The sequence below is a fragment of the Theropithecus gelada genome, chromosome 9, assembly GCF_003255815.1.
Source record: "Theropithecus gelada isolate Dixy chromosome 9, Tgel_1.0, whole genome shotgun sequence".
NCBI lineage: Eukaryota > Metazoa > Chordata > Mammalia > Primates > Cercopithecidae > Theropithecus > Theropithecus gelada.
Window position 1 is genome coordinate 67,163,515 of NC_037677.1, and position 22,517 is coordinate 67,186,031.

At 36.9% G+C, this 22,517-nt stretch overlaps 2 protein-coding genes across 2 annotated transcripts in view; one reads left to right on the plus strand and one right to left on the minus strand.

Annotated features, from left to right (window-relative positions):
• LRRTM3 (leucine rich repeat transmembrane neuronal 3) overlaps positions 1-7,521 on the minus strand; it is a 174,260-nt gene extending 166,739 nt beyond the window's left edge. The window contains exons 1-2 of the mRNA XM_025397087.1: positions 6,947-7,521; positions 5,082-6,613 (exon numbers count right to left, since the gene is read on the minus strand). Coding sequence (XP_025252872.1) covers positions 5,082-6,613; positions 6,947-6,950 — 1,536 coding nt within the window. The 5' untranslated portion in view covers positions 6,951-7,521. The remainder of the gene's footprint in view (positions 1-5,081; positions 6,614-6,946) is intronic.
• Positions 1-22,517, plus strand: part of CTNNA3 (catenin alpha 3) — a 1,732,244-nt gene that overhangs the window by 718,740 nt on the left and 990,987 nt on the right. The window lies entirely within an intron of this gene.

Below are 22,517 nucleotides of genomic sequence, written 5' to 3' on the forward strand. Positions count from 1 at the left end.
CACTATATTGATCCAGTGTAAAGTCAACAAGGAATGAACACAATGATACTAGAAAGGGAGTGGACAGGTAAACGTCCTGATTGAAAGCCCTTGCTATAGTTACCTGATTTGAAATACAACTAGAATTTTTAATGGGTTTGATGAGTATTTGTTTTAGTGTTCCGTGGTCAGTGTCTTTATGTCTGTTGTACATTGTGACAATCAGTGTAAAAATCATAGACTTAGATAACATGAGGTGAAAGAAGCTGTGTCTATGTGAAAACAGAAAGTCACAGACAAAGTTCTAGACTTGTAATGATGTAAAATGGGCTTGGGGTTCTGTAACATAGAGGTTACTGATTTCTTTTTGGCTCATGCCAAACATAGAACAATGAACCCCACTCAGTATCTCACTAAGTGCTTTTTGAAAAGAGGAGGTAGTTGCCATTTTAGAGTTTACAAAGTACTTTTCACATTTCATCCTCCTCATAACCATGAGCAGTCAATAGTACACATCTGTTGTACATATGAGAAACTTCAAGTTCAGAAAAGCCAGGAAATTTACCTGCGATGTCTTGATTAGCAAGTGTCAAAGGAACTTGAATTTAGGTCTTAATTTCTAAGGCCCATATTCTACCATGCCTGGCTGTCATATTTTCCTCAAATGAAAAATAATAATAAATTATTGTTATTTAGATTTTCTTGGTTGTATTTTATTATATTCTAGCCAGCTAGCCAAAATCATCACCAACTTTTGGAGGCTAAAAGAATTTGGGTCCAATTCTGTAGGCTATTATGATTTGGAAAGCAGTCACTTTCACCTGTGTATTATTATCGTTTCTTTAATTCGTTTTCAATTAGAGCTGTTTGATACAAGCTATTTAATATCCATTCATTTTACTTCACTTAAAACTTATGTCATTCAAATTTACCCAAATATGCTTTTGTGCTCATTGTTTCCCAAAACTGCCTCTGATTTTTAGCGTAGGGAGCTAGGAGAATACAAGAATAGCAAAACTCCATGGGTTTGCTACAGATCTGGATTCTAATGACAATCCAGAGCAAAAAGGAATAGATGAAGCAACAGCTTCTGAATTTTTTATTTCTCATGGCTCGATTCTTACTTGCCATGTCTGGAACTCACTTTGTCTCAGGCTTCATGACCTGATGCTGTTTCTGATGCAGTCTAATCCACACTTTAAATAAACGATTTGAGTTCTCATTTTGGTAAATGTCAAGGGAAGAAAAGATATTTCATGCACCTACAGCATCCTAAAACCTCTTGCCAAATCCATGAATCTGACTCTGCATTATCCTTCCCCAGAAGGAGAGCATAATTTCATTATCCATGAATCATCACCTCTTAGACTGTAACATCATTGTCAGAGAGCCTAATAGAACCAGTGTTCAGCTAACTGAAAAGGGGGAGGGAGGGAGAAAGCGCTGGGGCAAAGCACAGGTCACTGGCACAATCAGCAAACTGAGAGTTCTAAAGCCGGAAGGGGAGGCCCCCTCCCTTGACACCTTTGACATATCTACTGACCAGTGAATAACTAATGCCGACTCTTGATTTAATATTAAAATTTGTTTTTCCTAAGTTGTATGTATCTTGCTGATGAAAAACATTAACCCCTTTAATAAAAATGTCAAAATGTTTACCCAGCATTGATGAGCATAAGCACTTTAAAATATTTCTTATCTATTCTTATTGCATTATTACTCGCTTTTCATCTTTGGACACTTTTTTCTAGCCCTCAGTACCAATTCTATGGCCTCTGTTCCAGTATTACTAAAAAAGTCAAAATGAAAAGAATAACATTAAAAAATTACATTATAATTATATTTACCAGGGAAGTTAATTAAATAAAATTCAAATCTGATTTACTAGTCAAAAAAACATATGTTGTAAACCGCATTTACACAAGGATTCAGGATAAAAAGCTAAAATGTGTGAATAGCTGTGGTTAGTCTAACTAGCCACTAGAGGTCACTGCTGCTCCATAGAAAGACAATTTATTGCCTGTCTACTTAGGTAGTTCACTCACCAAATCAAGTGAAAAATGGTGTAAATTCTTTGAAAAGATGTAATATCAACATCCTTGGAAAATACAAACTCATTTAAATGGAATATATCTTGCATAAGTATTGCTTACAAGACTGTGGCACTGGGACTATTAACTACATGCTGTGGTAGCACTCTCTGTACTGGGGTTAATAAAAATGGAAAAAACCCACATGCAGTTTAGAGACTAAATTCCATTTCTTCTCTGTTTTGGTAAAGCAAAGTATTCTGTGTTCTGTTGTATAGTTCAACAGGTCAGGCTTTTTTTTTTTTTTTTTTTTTATAACTGTTGTCACCTTTGAGGAAGTCCAATATTTTATGTAAATACGTACTAGAAACATAAATATCAATCACATTTCTCCAATCTGCATGAACTTGAAATACTTATATGAATAGATTTATGATGTGTAGTCCAGAAAGTACCATGAGATGGAGGTGAGGCAACAACTTTTGAGCAGTAGACTATTTGGCAGTTGACTTTTTAAAATTTACAGTGGTAAACTAGTTATTGTTAAATCTACAAGAATTATATATCTGTGCTCAGAAGATACTGAGAACTACAGAAGATTCATTCTCAAAGAGTGAGGAGGAAGAAAGAACTTTTTTCCCATAATTTAATATGCCAAATCAAAATGAGTTTTACCACCTAAGGGATTTTATTTTTGTTCTTATCTATTATTATGTTTATAAGTAAAGTTAGCCATTAAAAAGTGACCAGCTTTCAAAATATTGGCGATTCATTTAGTGTTATATCATATTTTATATACCAAGTAGCTTTGAATTTGAGAAATGCTTTTCAATATAGCAAGCATATTTTATATATACTAGTAGCACCACAGCATCGAGAATCTGCAATAATTCAAAAATATAAGTATACATTGCCTAAATATATTTGGTATCTATCACAAGTAAGGCAGAAGGTTAAGTAAAATAGAAATGGGGTTCTTCACTTTAAGACTGCATTTCATTAATACAGACATCTTTAGTACAGATAAAAATGAGGCTAGTCAAAGAAAATTTCTTTTTAAGATGGAATATGTATTTACTGATGCTTTATGAAAAATGTAAAGTTACAACTTCAGTAAAAACCATCACAATAAGCTCAGTCATCCAGTAAGCTGTAAGGAAGTATCTGCATTATTAATCCATTGGAAATATGTGATTTTTGTCATTAATACATGTACATTCAACAATTATTCATGGGTAAACATTGTAGCTACGATGTTTTTCTGAAGTGGCATCTATTGTAAGATTTAATCAATATCAAAGTACCTTGAGAAATCCACTTTAAATACTTCTTTTTCTTTATTGCTTATAAAATTATGAATTTAATAATCTGGCATCCTTAAAATTTTATTTTATGGTGACTTGCCTAGACTTTTCCTCTCGGCATATGAAAAACCCCCAATCAATAAAAAAATTTAGTAAAAATAGCCATTCACTTTTTCTTTTTTGCTGCAGTGATTCTGTTTTCAGAGAAGAGGGACATGGTTAAAGATGTAGGGGTTGGCAAGCCAAATTAAATGAAACAGCCTCAATGTTGCAATTCCTGATATTTGCTTCTATAATAGAACTGTTCATTTTGGAGGATGAAGGAAAATACAGACTAAATATATATTTCTAAAAACCTTAATTGACTATGGTTCAAGTTACTCAAATACAGAGGCTATGATATTCGTGCTGCAGTCAATAAACTTTCACCAATGGCATAAAAACATGCATGCAGCTTGCAGATTGCCAACAGGGTCTGTACAGAATTGTACTGATGGATGAGTTCACAATACAGATGAACACAGGGACACTGTAATGTCAGCAATAGAAAAGCAACAGAACTGTCATAGTGGTCTTTTTTCCTCTAAGATTTATTTTATACATTTATTAAGGTGTTATCAAAGTCATCCTTTTCAATGAGGCTATGGGTGGAAGGCATGTCTTGGAATGTGTTCTCTTTATACATCTGAAGGAAGTGTCTGTCATTAGGGGACTAGTGTGTGCAGGACATGTAATGGAACACAACAGGGCAGCCTGACAAATCCTGAACAGATCAGGACAGAGCTAATGATTATACTAACTACATTAGGGTCTTTGAAAAAACTGGAAAGAGAAATTCTGGTAAGTTCTCAACCACATGCCTGTAGCAAGCTGCTTTCCCATTTGCAAACCTTACCTGAAAACTCGCTAACTAACGTGAGGTGTGGTGGAGAAATCTGGCTTCTCAATGCTGTTTCATTTATTTATTTGTGAAACATACAGGCTGGAAGAAATTGACAGTGAAACCTCTAGTCTGATTTTACAGAGATGGGTTTCAAAGACAAGGCTTTGAGTCGAAAACTTTACATTTTTGTCATCTCCTCACATTTTGCAGTTGTCTACTTGCAGTATTTTAACCCTTCATCACTTTGTGCCTGTGCTTGCCTTACTGTAATTCAGACGCCTCTGGAAACTGCTCAGGGTGCTGCTTTAACCTAGCACCATCTTTTGATAGTTTCCTGCAATTTTCTTTTTAAGTCAGGCATTGTTTTAAAGGCTCTGCCTGTCTTTAAAATGTTCCCGTAACTGAGTCATCTCCAAGAATCAGCTCAAGCTCCAAGCACCTGGAATCATTTACCTCTTTCCTTGATTTGTCAGTCAGCTGCAAACCTTCTATAACTGTAGATTTGGTACCACCAGGAGGATAACACCAGATGTGGGGGATTACTTTTGAAAGAAGTTTTATCTTAAAACAAATACGACATTAATGGGATCAATAAAGGGTCTTATACAACAGGTATTATATTAAACCGGAGTTCAAGCCTCACCTTGATTGTGGTGTTTAAATTTCAATGGGTTGATTATGTATGAGAGGAAAATGACCAGTATTATGAATGCACTAAAATGGACAGAGAAGGACCTTGCCAGCAAAGTGAGAGGGAGAGGGAAGAGGGCCGGGGGTGGGGGGGGGGGGGGGGGGCATCGCGTTCCCTTGATAGTCACCAGAGTTCAATAAAGCACCACTTATTTCTTAGCTTTTAAGAGCTCTTTTTATCGCAATGGTTCATACCTCACACTCCCTGGAGCCCGATTTGTTATAGGTGCAGGGTCCCGTCCCATTCAGCAGCATCTCGCTGGTCTCCGTGTTGGTGGGTTTATAATCTACATAAAATTCCTGGGTGCTGGGAGTCATTTGCTTTAGGGACTGTCTTTTCTTTTTCCTGTGCCTTCGCATGAGGGAGCGCTGCTGCAGCTGCTTCATGCTCGCAGGGTACCGCTTCCATGACACGTAGATAACCAGCAGGATGACGAGCACGGACAGGAAAAGCGCTACGCTCCCCGCGATGATTTTATGGAAAGAGATGTGCTCGGCGTCAGCATCGGTCTCTGGGCCGGGCTCTGTGGCTCCCACCGTCGGGGGCAAAGGGGGTTTGCTCTCATGCTTTGGCCTGGGGAGCTTGGGCTTAAACGTCGGCTTTGGGAGAGCCCTGGCCAGATCAAACCTCTCTGTAGTACTTTTGCCACAGATGCTGTAGTTCTTCACTGCATCGATCACGTTTACTCCTTGCAGCTCTTTGGGACTGGCACAGATAATTGTATTCTCTCTTAGACCTTTAAAACTTTTCAGCCAGTTTACAAGGGAGCAAATATTTCTGCTGCATTCCCATATATTCCCAGCAAGACTGATGTCATTGAGGGATATCCAAGAATCCAAAATCTCTTGACCAATAAATGTGAGCTTGTTGGAATCCAGGTTGAGGCGCTGCAGATTTGGGACGCACTGGAAAACACTGGGTCCACTGAAAGCTTCGATCTCATTGCCTGATAAATCAAGCCTTTGTAAGGAGCTCCAAGTCCAGGACATGGTCTGTCCTATGACACTGATTTTATTCCACTGCAAGTAAAGGTTCTGAAGGCTGACCAACCTTGGAAAAAGGGCCAGGTTGAGCTTGGAAAATTGATTGTGCTCCAGGTGAAGTTCTTTGAGTCTGATCATGCCAGCAAAGACATTCCTGGCTAAACTTCGGATCCGGTTATATCCCAGGTCCAAAAGTTCCAGGTTGCGGCAGTCTTGGAATATTCGCACAGGGATGGTTCTCAGGGAGTTAGACCGTAAATGTAAACTCAGCAGCTTCCGCAAGCCCCGAAACTGTTCAGATCCCAGAGAATGCAGCTGATTATAGGACAGATCCAAGTTCCGTAAATTTGTCACAGGTCTGAAGGTATTGTTAAGAAAATAGGAGATTCTATTGGAACTAAGAATCAGCTCTTTGAGTCTGCGTATTCCATTAAAAGCATTTTCGTCAATATTGCTGATATGGTTATGGTCAAGGTATAGCCAGGTGAGCTGGTTGAGCCCTTTGAATTGATTATACTTAAGTTTTTGAAGGCTGTTATAGCGAAGGGACAAACCTAAGCAACCAGCAGATATACTTGAGGGTATCTCCTGTAATTTCTGAGATTCACAATATACCATTTTGCCTTCACACCTACAGCCCTTAGGGCATCCTCGTTCGGCAGAAGAAAGCATTGTCAGTAAGACAGTGGGGGCTATAACCAGTGCTACAGCTGATCCGCTCAGTAGCCTAATTACATTGAAACCTGGAAATAAAAACAACTTAGAAAAGTTATCCCCCCAAAAAAGAATTAATCTTTAATCAAGCAAAAATAGGCATGTATTTTTCATTTTTTAAAATTTAAATCTAGATAACATTTAACATCTCATATTATCTCTTTGTAATTAAAGAGAATTGTCTTTAGTGTTTTGTTTTTTAAAACAGTTAAACAAGGAAACGTGTCCACTAAGCAAATAAATTCAGTCTTAGAGCAGAGCAAGGTAATCTCTAAAATAATTAAGGCAGAATTATTACACAGACTAGAGGTTTTTTGCTTTTTGTTTTTAAGAAGGAAAGAAGAAAAAATGACAAAACATACCCATCCTTTGTATTGTTCAAAGGTCGTCCTTAGGTCTTTTGCTTTGGCTTAGGGGCCAGTTGCATGACAGCCCCTGTCAGCTGCACTGTAGTGAGTCAGGGCTCGCTGACACCCAGGAAGAAAAATTGGACCCCTTGGGAGATGGACCGATTTTGGAACATTATTCTTTGCCAGCCACGCAGAACACTCCAAGAACAAATAAATCCCAACACCGCATTCGCAGCAAAACATCAAAATCTTCCTAGGTAATAGGATCTTCATGGATATTACGTTTTTGCATCTTTACAGTTTTTTGGGGGGCGGGGGGGACGGTTAAAAAAAAAAACTAGCTCCTACAATTTCTTCTTATCGGAAAACATGATGTATTCCTCCAGGCAATGTGGGGCTACCTGAGCTGCCACATCTGTATTCCATAGCCCAGCAGTTCCCGTGGTGAGCACCCAGTTCAGCCACAGAGCTGCGTTGGAGCCCAGAAGGCAGGAGAGCCCCGTACCGCGCACACGCTCAGCTCACTTCTGCAGACTGTCATTCTGAAAGCTGCTCGGACTGTTGCTTTGGTTTCACTGAATGCAGTCTTATGTAAAGCTGCCCCCAGTGGTGAAGAACATTATGGGCATGTGCAGAAATGTCTCTCTTTTATCTTGCAAATGAGCAGGCTCTCTGCTGGAAAATGAATGATTCTTTTGGGTGGCTCAGTAGGAACTGAATGGTCACCGTAATCAATAACTAGCAACATTTTCTGTGATTTCCAAGTCTTGTTTTACAATTTGGCAACGTCTTTATTGTCTGTGTCCACTTAATTGCTAACCATGTGCTGCCCAGAGTTTTTCTGGAGCTTGACATTAAGTTCACAGACTGAACGTCAATTTTTCTTAACCTCAACGCAGGCTTTAAACTGAAATTTATAAAATGAATTATTGAGCTTTTCACAGAGAAGCATTAACTGCCTGCCCATTTGACCTCTTGGAGTCACAGATTATATTATGCAAGGTGTCTCAGGATGCTAGAACACAAACATTTTGGAATAGAGGGGATGACTGATGACAAATGAATTAATGTGTCCAATAGCCTTTCCAGTTTTCTCACAAAAGATATAATTGATTTTATGGCTATGGTTTGGTTTGTTGCTTGGTTGTTGTAATTTTCTTTTAATTAGAAGGGAAATAAACCATTTTTAGTGTTAGTATACGAATCAAGAGATCATTTGGTTCATACTTTATTGATGTTGCTGCTATTTATTACACTAATAATATTTATGGAGCACTTTCTAAGTGCTTTAAGTGGGCTATGTTGTTTTCTCTTTAAACAATAGGATGATGTGGGTCCTATTATAACCTCTCTTAAAGATGAGGAAACAGACTTGGAGAGGTAACTTTCTCAAGGTCACACAGCAAGCAAGTGGTAGAGCTGAGCTTCAGAAGCAAGTCATTCTTATGCTGAACCGCTAACCCCTAGATGATCCTGTTCAACAACACTGTTATCTTCATTTAAAAAAGAAGTCAATGAAAATGAAGCCGATTAAAGGATTGGGGCAAGGAAGCTGTGATCAGCAAATTCTTGCTTGTTCTATTAGAATTGTCTAAACTTCTTTTGGTCTGAGGCTTCTAAAGAAGTATAAAAACTAAGGCAGGGCAGTTTAGTGATTAAGAGCGTAGATTTTGTCACCTAGATTCCAACTCCTGGCTACAATTTACCAGCTCTGTAACCTTAAGCAGGTTACTTACCTTCCCTATGCCTCAGTTTTCTCATCTGCAAAATGGGCATAAAAACAAAAACTCACTTCATGTTTTGAGACATGTTTTGAGAATTAAGTCATCTTAATATCTGTATGTTACTTAGAACAGTGTGTTGCATGCAATAAGCCTGTGTAAGATATTTGAATAATATTAACTTTATGTGTACTTGCTAGGATTACGTACTGAATATTGACTACACTGACCTTCATTAACTCACAAAGAACAACTTTAGGGAGCATTTTAAAATATTGTACATGGTGGACTTCTGAGATCTACTCTGTCTTGCCTTCTTTGATGAGATAACTTCCTTTATGTTCATCATCTGAACTTTATCTGTAAAATAAATCTTGTGATTCTGTGGACCATAACTAATAATGTTTGATTGTTTTCATCCCTAAAGTAGAACATAGTAACATCTGCCGTGTAGAGGCATTTTATTTAAAAATAATGGTATTCTTGAAAAAGTTTGCCTTATTTTTTGTTAGGTGAATTGGCTGTCGAAAGCCTTGGAGAGCTTTCATATTCTCCAAGGATGAGATGTTTGGTAATGACAATCAAAAGGGATCCTACAGATATAGTACAATGGATATTACCAATTTCTTCAGCAGTATGCTCTTAATAAGGTAGTGCTTTCCCCCAGAGTTACCTAAAGCTGTGAATGCACATGAAACACCCAGTGAGTTTCTTAAAAAAAATAGACTTCCCAATCCCTCCCCCAAGATTCTCATTCTGGGGGGATGGAAGAGTGTGTGCTTTTCAATAGTCTCTGATGAAATAAGTTTAAGAAACTCTCTGTGAAAGAATGATTAAAAATAGTGTTTTCTCCTAGTAGGAAGAGAAGGTATGCACACTTATAATACTGAGAGGTAAGTTCCATGAGGACAAAGACAATGTTTTGTCTACTTCATTTTTCCTAATATCTACAACACAACTTGGCACACTGCAGATATGCAATAAATAGTTATTGAAAAAAAATATTTTTATGAGAGTCACAAGTACAATGGATATAGTATAACTGATTATGTAATGTTCGACATCTGTACATGGGATTGAGTCCTGAATATTTCCTCAGTCAGTCAGACTGGAAACAATTTCGGAGAAAGTGTTCTTAAAGGAGGTGTATACAAAGACAAAAACTAGAAAGTGAGAAAACTTAGTTGATCAGCAAGTGATCTTTACTTTTCACAGAGATATCTCTTGTCTTCACAGTTAAACTACAAATTTCATGAGGACAGTAAATATGCTTTTGACTATTCCCTTTTGCACAGTACAGAAGGGTAATACTGAACCCTTATCATTTAATATCCCAAATGGGCGTGACAACTTGTATCTCTGAAAAACAGACTAATGGAAATTACGTGGATAACTTCTCTCTCACACCTCTGTTGCTTGAAAGGCTCTGAGTTTTCCCCTCACTCTCCCAGGTAGTCATTGAGACATCTGTTTTGCCCAAGAGCTGCAGAGAGTCACTCCAGGAGGCTGAAGGACCCCATCAACTTTGTGCTTCTTGCTCATCATGCTTTACTTCCCAGTGACAGAAGAACAGAGGAACTCACCGAGAATGTGGGCTCTCACTTTGCTTCTCCTAGGATAAATCTTCTTGAATTATTTATGGTGAATATTATTCTCCCCTGTGTTACACACATTGTTGTTAGTTCTCAGACATTTTTCTGTTATCTCTGTCCCTGATCTTATCTTACTGCATAGTTCTGACTTTACACCTACCCTTTGGATCTTATAATTGATATTTAGTCTTAATACTAACAACTGAGGGTACAAAATATTAGAATGAATAAGTAAGACCTAGTATTGGCTAGCACTATTGGGTGACTATAGTCAATAATTAATGAATTATACATTTAAAAATAAAAGTGTAATTGGATTGTTTTTTATACAAAGGGTAAATGCTTAAGGGTATGGAAACCACATTTACCCTCATGTGATTATTACACATCGCATGCCTCTATCAAAACATCTCATGTACCCCAGAAATATACACACTTACTATGTACCCACAAAAATAAAAAATAAAATAAAAATAAAGCAAAACTATATGATAGGAATGATGTGCTACAATAAAAATTGTTTTGGTAGCAATATATTGATTGACAAGGAAAAATGTTCATAATAAAATAATATTAAGGAAAGAAATACTGACCATCAATCTCTTTCTCAACAGTAATCAGTAGCCACTCTGACTGAGTCAGCCTCCAGGAACTGTGTATGGTCCCTACCTTGGCACGACCCCTTAAGACAGCATCACAACCAGGTCTGATCTGGTTCAGGATAATAAATTGTTTGAAGAGGGAAGATTATCCATGAGGCTACTTGAGAAATCCAAAACAAAATATGTAATTCTAAGCCACACTGAATACTTGAGGCTGCAGAAATTACTGCAAAGACATAGAGTAGTCCCTCAAGAGAAAAAGAAAAGATTGTGTTCTGAATGATTTTAGTAAATTGCCTGTATACTTTTTATAAGTTTTTTTCTCCTTTTACTTGTCGACTATAGTGAGCTGATTATTTCTGATTTGCCTTTCAACAGAAGCAAAATTATACTGCATTATGTATTTAGCAACTAGTAACTTCTTTTGCACTTAATATCACATAACCATAAACTACCTGACAAGTTAAATATCCCTAATACATCTAGGGCCTTAATGATTTATACAGTTATAAAATAGTGTCATGTATCTAAAGACTTTCTATTTTATTATCCTTATAGGACTTCAAATAGCTAAACATATTTTGTTTAAATTGGGTAAATAAATCAAATCTCAGTTTGGCAATACTGCCAAATTTCAGTCCAATATGAAACTGAGTTGCCAGACATAAACTTAGAAATTCATAACTGAAAAAGGATGTACTGATAACTTAACAGTTGTTGACTTCAGATATTTTATTTATTTTAAAAATATATAATTTGAATAACCATTATGTGCTAGACACTGTTCCAGACACTGGGAATACATCTGTGTGCAAAATAAAGGCCTATGCCCTTGTGAAGATTACATTCTAAAGGGATAAGACAGACAATTAAAAATAAACATATATAGTGTATTAGTAGGTCATATGTACTATGAAAAAAAGAAAAAAATATAAGGAAGATTGGGAGGGCAAGGTATGAGGTGGGTTGCAGTTTTAAATAGGATGGTTAGAGCCATTAAGAAACTGGCCTGAGCAAACCATGAAGGAGATGAGCTTGTGAGACTTAAATATATATATGGGGAGTGGCCAGTACAAAGGCCTAATGTGGAAGCAGATCATGTGTTCCATGAACAACAAGGAGGCCAATGAGCCTAGAATGAAGAGAGCAAGTGATAGAATAATTGGAGATGGACGTCATGGAGGGCTTTGGATGACATTGTAAGAATACTGGCTTTATTATGGAGAAATGGGGAGCTAACTGGAGATTTTTGTGTAGTCAATATGTGATCAAATTACCTATTAAAAGGGTCACTGCTGTGGATCAAATGTTTTCATTTACCCTCCCCAAAATCCACATATTGAAATCCCAATTCCCAATGTGATGGTATTTGGAGATAGAGCCTTTGTGAGGTATTAGGTCACGGTATTGGAGCCCTCATGACAGATCAGTGGGATTATAAGGATGAGAAGAGACAGATGTGAGAGAGCTTGCTTCTTCTCTCTCTCTGCTATAAGAGAAGGCAGCTATTAAGAAGCAACAATGAGATCACTTGGACTCAGGAAGGGGAACATCACACACTGGGGCCTATCATGGGGAGGGGGGAGGGGGGAGGGATTGCATTGGGAGTTATACCTGATGTAAATGACGAGTTGATGGGTGCAGCAGACCAACATGGCACAAGTATACATATGTAACAAACCTGCACGTTATGCACATGTACCCTACAACTTAAAGTATAATAATAATAAATAAAAAAAAAAAGAAGCCACAAATCAGGCTTTCTTTGATGTCAGGTCTTCTGGTACCTTCATTTTGGGCTTTCCAGCCATTAGAACCATGAGAAATAAACGCTTACTATTTAAACCACCCAGGAAATAGTATTTTTGTTACAGAAGCACAGACTGACTGAGATGATCACTCTTAGCAGGGGACACAGTAATGAGGCTACCATATCAATCCAGGAGATAGATGACAGTGCTTGGACCAGGGTGGTAACAGTGGAAGTGGTGAGCATTGGTTAGATTCTGGATATATTTAAAATAAAATCAACAGAACTTTTCTAAGGAAATAGAAGTGGAGGTATGAAATAAAGAGGGAAATTAAAGATGGTTCATTTTTATTGGCTAAGCAACCCTAGGGATGGTGAAGCCATAACTGTTTTTGTGGGTCAAATTTTGTGAGCAAGACCAAGAGTTTAACACATTTGAATTAAATCTGGATTTGGCTCTCACTTTTCTTCACTTTTATGAGACTTTAATTCTTGAAAATATTTCTTAATATTAAGCCTCAAAGCACCATGATGTATTTTAAAATATTTCAAAGGTATTTTTTGGACAGAAAGTTATGAAATGACTTGCAATATTAGCCCTCAAACAATAGCAAATGGGTTTCCATTCAAATGACCTAGACAGAGGCAACATCTTTGCATATGACTTTGGAGGGCAATAGGGCAATAGGGCAACAGAACCAACAGATTAGATGAAAATTGAAATGGAAGATTACATGAAGACTAGGTAAGGAAACATTTGGACTCAACACAGGTACTCTTTATTGCATATGTCAGTTGACATTTGAAATTTGGAACTGATTCTGGCAAACTTCTTAGGGTCTCAGTTTGCTCATCTGCAAAATGGAACTCATAAAACCTGACTTACAAACTTTTAAGGGTTTTTACTTAGGAAACATTTTCATGATTTATGTGTAAGTACATTGTACAATATTTATAAAGTGTTAGAGATATTTCTGGAATCAGAATATCTATGAGAAAATTAATTTTCCCTTGATTCCGTATAGGTTCTGTGGCCATGAGCATATATTAAGGGTTATCAAGGGTCATCAGCATGACAAACGGCATGCCAGAATTTACTAATATTATAGGAAACATTCCTCAGTATTTCTTTTCTACTAATTTTAATACCACAGCCATTTATTATAAAGAATACACCATTGATATTCTGTGTATTCGCTTATAAAGTGCTTTCACCAATAGATGCATTTGATTTAGCTTTTGTAAAGAGTTTAATGTTTGTGACCCAATAATATTACAGGGTTGTCAGAATGCCAATATAGAGATTCCTACAGCTGTGAAAATAATTTTCTTCATTTCTAGTTAGAATACTCATATGCATGTCTGCATTTGTAATTATATCCAGATCTTCATCAGAGCATTAACACTTCTCTGAAATATCCTTGATTTCTGTCTGCTTGCTTTAAGGGCTCCATTAAGAACCGTGTCTGGTCACATATGGTTATGAGTGAATATCTCTAACTTAGATAAATAAATAAAGAATATTCCAGGTCTGACCATCAAAATGGTCTCTCAGTGTCTTTCTGGAAAAAGGCAAATTTAATGAATGAGACATTGCAAGGTTATCCAATATTTCTCCCTCCCATTCACCTGAAGACACATTTATGCAGCAGCATCAATCCATATTCTCAGGTTTTATTGCATTCCTCACTGTCACCTCCTGCAAAGGTAGTCCTAAGGTAAATATGGGAATATGGAAATCTAGCCAACACTGTAACCTTCAGTGGCAGACTTCTGAAGGCTGAAATGACTATACGACTTCAAGGAAATACTCGTTTTTCTTCCTTTCAGTAGGAAAGGTACAGCATACACAAAAGTAGAGAAGCTAGTATGATAAATATCAACTCCAATAATTATTACTATTTTGCTAATTTTAGTCTATCCTCACACCTCTTCCCACATATGTGTAATAATTTTTTTCTTTCTGGAGTATTTTAAAAGGAGATCTTCCACATATGTCTTTTTTTTTTTTTTTTTTTTTTTTTGAGACGGAGTCTCACTCTGTCACCCAGACTGGAGTGCAGTGGCGCTATCCTGGCTCATTGCAACCTCCGCCTCCCGGGTTGACGCGATTCTCGGGCCTCAGCCTCCCGGGTAGCTGGGACTACAGGCACCCACCACCACGCCTGGCTAATTTTTTGTATTTTTAGTAGAGACCGGGTTTCACTGTGTTAGCCAGGATGGCCTCAATCTCCTGACCTTGTGATCTACCTGCCTTGGCCTCCCAAAGTGCTGGGATTAGAGGCCTTAGCCACCATACCCAGAAAACATATGTCTTTATAATCTCTCTCTCTCTCTCTCAGTCTCTCTCTCTGTCTGCCTATTTATCTATCTACACACACACATTTCAGTATGCATTTCTAACTAATAGACTTTTATTTAACCATCTAGCATTATTATACCTAACAAAATTAATAAGTTCTTCAAGTAGGTTTGTTTGTATCAAGATCCTAGAAAAAGTCCACAGATGGCATTTGTTTTTGATGTAGTTGAAGTCTCTTTCATTTTGTAATGCCATGGATTTGTTGGTTGCCAGGTCATTTGGACTGTAGCTTGCTCCATGTTCTGCATTTGGTTGTTTTCCCATTGTAGACTTTAACTTGCACAGAGTCAGTTTTCATGGCGTATATGTTTAACAACAGTCTATTCGTTAATTTGAACAGAATATCCAGCCCCAAAGTGGATATTTGGGGCATCTATTCATTCTTGGAAACAATTTAAGATTTGAAGAACTTTGGAGTAATACAGGACTTGGAGCTTAGAGCAAAGTTGTACTTCTACTTTGCCATCAGAGAATTCAGTAATGTGTTAAATGACAAGTTTGAGAACTTTGTTGGTTAACATTCATATCACCAGGATTTCTGTTCTTCACATCCCATCACAATTGCCTTTCTGCCCTTAGTCAGCAACAGCAATTATTTGTTGTTGATACTTACTAAACAAATCTGCTAATTTTTGTATTGCCATTTAAGTGTTCATCTAACTGAGGCACAAAAGATTTTTATCAAGAGGATAGCAATCAAAATTCATTCGTAGTCACTTAAGCTGGGAGAAATCAGTTTTCTGGCTTTCCTTTCAGAACAAATTCCATCAAGAAACATGTGACACCAGAGTGACATTGTAAAATGTCTAGTTTTATATATATTCCTAAAATTCCTGTAATTTCTCACAGTGGAAAAAAAGACTTTTAGAGGGACTATAAAAACCTCTTGACCAAATTTATACCTTAATATTTGATGTTTTACTTTGCATCTTTGACTGTGCTTTGAATGTAAAGTCAGTCAGTGTTGTTTAAATGGTATCATAACATTTTGCTATATCCACTTCACATATATTCTGATATAACAAGAATTTTTGAAGAAAATTTCTTACTGTATTTTTAAAGCATTGTATATAATCGTTTCAAGTGGATTCACTGGTGTATTTTAAAGTTTGACCTCCTGACAATTATGTCAGCATTAGGAATTAAATTCCCCAGTCACCAGGAGGAGAAAGATCATAGACAATCCTGATTTTGATAAAGAAGCAGCTATGCCATAGGTTGGTTTTATTTTTGTTTCTGAAACAATATCTGATTTCTAAAAAAATTTATTTTAGGCCCCAGATCTGAACGATATTAAACTTCTGACAAATGAGAATCCCTGCATAGTTTGCAATGAAGTAGCAGAGAACAGGAGTCTGTGGGTCCTTATATTACTCTAAAATATATCAGTCTATATGTCAAACTGGAGGATCCTTCCTCGTACTGTTAGTACTTGGTAGTTGTGGCCATTCCCAGTTGAAGAGTTCCCTTAAGAATGTTGGGGAATGCTTAGGATACCCTTGTGAGTAACAGCAGCGCCCCCATGTGGCAAAATTGTGACTCAAGCAAAAATTGACTTCGTCCCTGGTAGCATTTGCCGCCGATCTTTAATAAAAATAAAACTGAGTTTTTCTGATAGAAAAATAAGTGGAGAATTCATTTGTCTATTCGATGAGTATTTATTAAACTCTCACATTGTTCTTTGTGTTGGGGATACAGTATTGAATAAGACAAAGTGCCTACTACCAGAGGACTTCTTGCATTCTTGTTGATGAGATGGTAAAAAATAAAAATAGCTACACACTACAATGTCAACTAGTAATAAGTGCTGTAAAGAAGAATAACAAGGATAAGGGCAATGACTATTTGATACTGTGGCCAGAAAAATCCCTTTCTGCGTTGTTGACAGTGGAGAGCAAGTAGGGAGCAGCTCACATAACCTTAGATGTAATCTCCCTTTGGGTTTTCATTGGCCACCATTAAGAAGGAAAAGAAAATTGTTTTTCTATATACTCCACACTTCTTATACCAGAGTGTGGAGTTTTTCCATACCAACCAATTCTCCAACTCTCTGGACATCAACTGAATGTCTTACAATTCAGTTTTCCCCCAGCACCTCCTTACCTCTCCCTTACTGATTTTCTTTCATTTCTACTTTGTCTCCAGGTACCTATGGTGACCCAGTTCTTTTTGGACATTTTCCCACTTATCAACAAATGAATCCTATAGTATTAGCTGATAATATCTTATAGTATTAGCTTTCTCGGGGTACTTGAAATTTAATAGGTAAGTCTTAGAAATGGAAAGTATTAAGGAAGCACGGATAACTGTATTTTATGCATATATTGTAGCTTAAGAAGCAAATAGGAGAAAAGCCCTGTATTAAAAACATTCATCCTTGCTCTTCCCTCTCAACTTCTTACCAATTACTCTTTTTAGATGCAATCATTTTGACTACTGTTTAATTCTTATAATATTTTTGAATTTTGTTGATATTTTAATTTCTTGCTATTTTAACTGAGGATTCAGAATCATTTACTCTCCCTGCTTCCCATATTAATATGTTATGAATACAGTGTTAAATAACTAGGTGAGATGATTCATGATCACTGTGTAAATGAAGACACTCATGAATTAAGTGGTGTACTGGACTATGTTGCCATTCTCATTCAATGTTTTACTTTTCTTACAGTTTAAGGATTGTTCCTATTTTCTTTCTCTCTTTACCTCTTTTACATTTGCTGTTTTGTCTGTATCTAGGGCTTGTTTTTTGTCCCAACATTTAAAAATACATATCAAGGGCTGGGCACAGTAGCTTACACCGGTAATCCCAGCCCACCTTGGGAGGCCAACGTGGGCGGATCACCAGGTCAAGAGATCGAGACCATCCTGGCCAACATGGTGAAATCTCATCTCTACTAAAAATACAAAAATTAGCCAGATGTGGTGATGGCCACCTGTAGTCCCAGCTACTCAGGAGACTGAGGCAGGAGAATCGCTTGAACTCAGGAGGTGGTGGTTGCAGTGAGCTAAGATTGCACCACGGCACTCAAGCCTGCAACAGAGCAAGACTCCGTCTCAAAAAAAAAAAGAAAATATATATATATATAATATATATATGTGTCAAATACCTAAGCTTTCCAAACACTCAAGCAATTTAGATAATTCCATTTTTCTGCAGCACTCCATTTCTCAGCTCCAATATCCAATTCTAGCTGTGTACCTAGTACTTCACCATTTTCCAGAACAGGATCCCTATTTCCTGGATTCCATGTATTTATTTTCTTAATTTACCACTCATTTTGTTGAAGCACCTTCTACTAATAGATTTTTAAGAAAGGGTGCATGCGAAATAAAAATTTCATGTCGAAGTTTTTTAGTACAGTATTACTGATTGATAGATTGCTGTAATATAATTCTGGGTGGTAAATAATTTTCCCTCAGAATCTTTGAGACATTGAATTACTATCTTCCCATACCACTCTCACTGTAGAGAATCAGACAATATTCTGATTCCTATTTCTTTGTGTATAATCTATTTTTTTTTTCTCTGGAGGTGTTTATACTTTCCCCCCCCTGTTGTATACAGATATACTTTGGTTCGTGCTTTTTTTTTTTTTTTCCATTAATTGTTGGGTATTCAGTGAGCTTTTTAAATATGGAGACATGTCCTTCAGTTCTATACAAATGTATTGTATGTTTCAAAAAATGATCTCTCCTCATTTTTCTTTGTTCTCTGTCTCTGGAACTTCTGTTGGACAAATTTTGGATTTCCTGGATTGATCCTTTGTTTTTTCTTTCCTATTTTCCATCTCTTTATCTCTTTCCATCCTGCAGAGTAATGTCTATGCTTTATGATCCAATCTGTTATTTATTTATTACAAATTTTGACCAGATGTCAGAAGATTATGGCACAATCAAATCCAGCAATGATACCACTGGGTCAAGCAGTATAAATAAAGTTTTTGTAAATAAAGAAACATTCATATGCATTCTTTTATGCATTGTCTATGACTGTCTTCCAGCTACAATGGCAGAGTTGAGAGACGGCAAATCCTGCAGGCTTAGAATATTTACTACGTGACCTTTTACGGAAACAGTTTGCTGATCCCCCAACTCCCACCCTAATTTAGGTGATCATGTTGCTTAGCTCCATGAGTTCTTTTTAAGTTGTCTTTTTGCCCCTTCTTCATAGCATACTGTTACTCTTATAGATGTGCCATTTTTTTCTCACTGTGAGGATATTATTTGCAATTTTTTTTTTTGTGGTATACTGCTTGCTGCAGTGCCACTACTTCCTCTGAGGTAATTTAGCTAGTTCGTGTTGGCCTATTTCATGTTGGAGGTGTTTCTCAACTGTTAAGATTCTTCTGTGTTCATTCAGATTAATGAGTGGATCAATAAAAACTAATAGAAAGTACCCTGCCAGCGGGTGGATCACGAGGTCAGGAGATCGAGACCATCCTGGCTAACACGGTGAAACCCCGTCTCAACTAAAAATACCAAAAAGTAGCTGGGCGTGGTGGCGGGCGCCTGTAGTCCCAGCTACTCAGGAGGCTGAGGCAGGAGAATGGCGTGAACCCGGGAGGCGGAGCTTGCAGTGAGCCGAGATCCAGCCACTGCACTCCAGCCTGGGGGACAGAGTGAAAGAAAGGAAAGGAAAGGGGAAAAGGGAAAAGAAAAAGGAAAGGAAAGGAAAGGGAGCTTGCTTCAGGTGCATGTATGTAGACTCCACCTCCCACACCCCCAGAGAAGATTGCCAACCTCTCCTACATGGAAGGTGTGCACCTGCTACCAGTGTTCCGGAGGCAAGGCAGGGAAAGGGTGCTGGGTGCCCCAAGTTCAATATGTACATGCTCATTTTAGTTTTAGGTTTTCAGTTCCAAGCCTCACTGCTATGCCTAGTATACTTCAGTGTAGCTTTTCAGGTTTGAATTTGCCAGAAAGTAAACTCTTTTTCTGTTAGAAGGATAGGGTAGTCTTTTGATTGCTTGGGGGTAAAGATGGAAATCTGGCAGTTGATCTCACTCCATGAAGATCACTCCCCATCTTTTTCGGGAGCCCTACTTCTGGTGCTTCTCATGACTTTTATGGCGCAACATAAGATCCCCCTTCAGTAAGCACTTAGACTGTAGCAGCCTTGACTCTACCATATATTCTGTTCTCCAATAATTTGTAGAAATTGCTCATTCATTTCTCTTTATCCTCATTTGTATTCATTTATCATTGCTTGAGTTTTGATGTGAAAGAGACAATAAAAGCATGCGATCAGTCTGCCGTGTTTCAGATATGGATTTCTCATGACAGATTTCAGGCATGGCAGATGATACAGGGGGTGAGGGAAGGAGACTGGAAGGCTGCCATATAAATTAAGACTATAGCCCAAGGTTGAAAATCGCAGCTGAAGATCTTTGTAAACGTGAGATGCTGTCCTCTTTTGTTATCCATATCTTCCAATCCATTTTGCACTAGTGTCATTGTAAGGTCTCTTACTATGTATGCATTTCTCAATACCTTTTTAATTAGAAGAAACTTGGATATATTGTATTTACATGTGGCTTCCTTGGCTGTATAGTTTGTTAAGGGTGTCTGCCATTATTTCATTTACTCTACTGGGGGTGTGATTAAAATGTTCCCCCATTTGTTCATTTATTTATGAATTTTGAATAATCACTTTGATGAGGTTTCTCCCACATCCTACTTTTAGCCTAGACCAGTCTGCTAATATCAGCAAGCCTATTAGCCTCCACAAATGCTAGGAAAAAATATTTTTACTACCGTTCTTGGGGGTTATATCTTACTATAGATATTGAGGGAATGTATTTGGTGGAAATAGGATGACTCTTCCGGCTGTTGTGTTCATGCATGCTAAATTTTCTTTGGCATCTCATACTTTGTATTTATTATAACTTTGCAAACTTAAATGTTTTCAATATCTTACAGGTATTTAATTTTCCTGAGCCCAATGTTTCTTCTAAAAAAAAGAACTTTTAATTTTTAATGAAATAGAGAGAATGGACTTTTATGTAAACTTTTAAAAGAACAACCTACACCCTATTGGTATCTGTATTTATTTTCCTACTTTTTTGTATCAAAATTTTGTTTTTAATTATTATCATTTATACTTTGGAATATACTTTCAAATAAAAAAGTATGCTTTGCTATTTGTAAATTTGTGTTTGTGATTTTATAGTAAAAAACTAGAAAACCTGAATTTGATACATATGTGTATGATTCTGGTGGTGGTGTGGTGTGTGAGGGTGAGTGTGTGTTTACAACTCTAGGAAGTAGAGGTTTACAAGTAAATTTAAATTTCAAATAGGCAACCACTTATGTATAATCCAAGTCTGGGTATCTTCTGATTTCGCAGTATGGACCTGTATGCAAAATCTGGCAATAGGTGTCACATAGCAATATAAAATTTCTTCTCTTCATTGGCTCTATTTGAGGCCAGACTTTCTCTAAAGGCAACAGCCTACATTGATTCTATATTTTTTCTCTTTATAGTATTTAGTTAAAATCATGAAAATATTTTTGATTTAGTGTATTTAATTTTCAGTCATTGTGTTTTCCTTTTGAAATACTCCAGGCTTCTGCCTAGAGAAACCAAAATAGTTAAACATGTCATTATATGTTCAGGCCATTAGTCCTGATTCTTAGGCTTTATATATTTTCTGTGGGTAGTTCTCAAAGACTTGAGACGTTTTACATAATTTCAAGTAGCTTACAAGCTTTGCAAGTTAAACTTGGAAAATATTATAGTAATACCAAGTAGTAGTGACATAAAGGCTTAAGAGACTCACATAAATGGGATTTTGAGATTATTTTGTCCAATCCACATTTTACAGATTTAAAAATGTAGACCAGAGAGATGAAGTAACTGGTTCAATTAATATACGACACAGATACAAGACTTTGAGTAGAACCTAGATCCTTTGAGGTTAGTCTATTTCTTGTAATCATTCTGTCTTCTTTGCAGTCAAATCAATGTTTTCGTACCATGTGAAAAACAGTAGTTGACACTTTATGTAACTTTTTTGCTAACCTCGTACAGATTTAACAACTAGGACTTAAAATCTGTTTTGTTAGATGAAAGGAAACAAACAAGTCTTCAATTGTTCTCTAAGTTTGTTTTCTTTGCATTTTAATAGTGATATACATTTATTATAAAACATATGAACTGTGATCTCACCATTCAAAGGTAATCCTTACTAATATTGGAAACTATACAAACTTTTTGTTAACTTGAATTTAATGTATGGCATTCTTTGCTATGGGCAAAACAATTCTTTTAAGTTCCTCCTACTGTTGGAAATGCATAGAACAGTCTTTATTAATGTTGGGTTATACAGACTTTCTTTCCCTTGAGTAACTGAAACATGCATAATTGGCTCTGAAAAGGAAAGAAATTACTAATATTCTAGTACACATAGTCTGTCTTCCACATGGCTCGCATAATATTTTAAGTAGAAAGTTATTCCCCTTCAAGTAACAAGGTAAACAAAAGAATTATTTCTTCCTTCTTGTTTGAAATTTGGTTAGGCCTCAGTGGAATGGCTCAAAGGGCAATTTCAGAA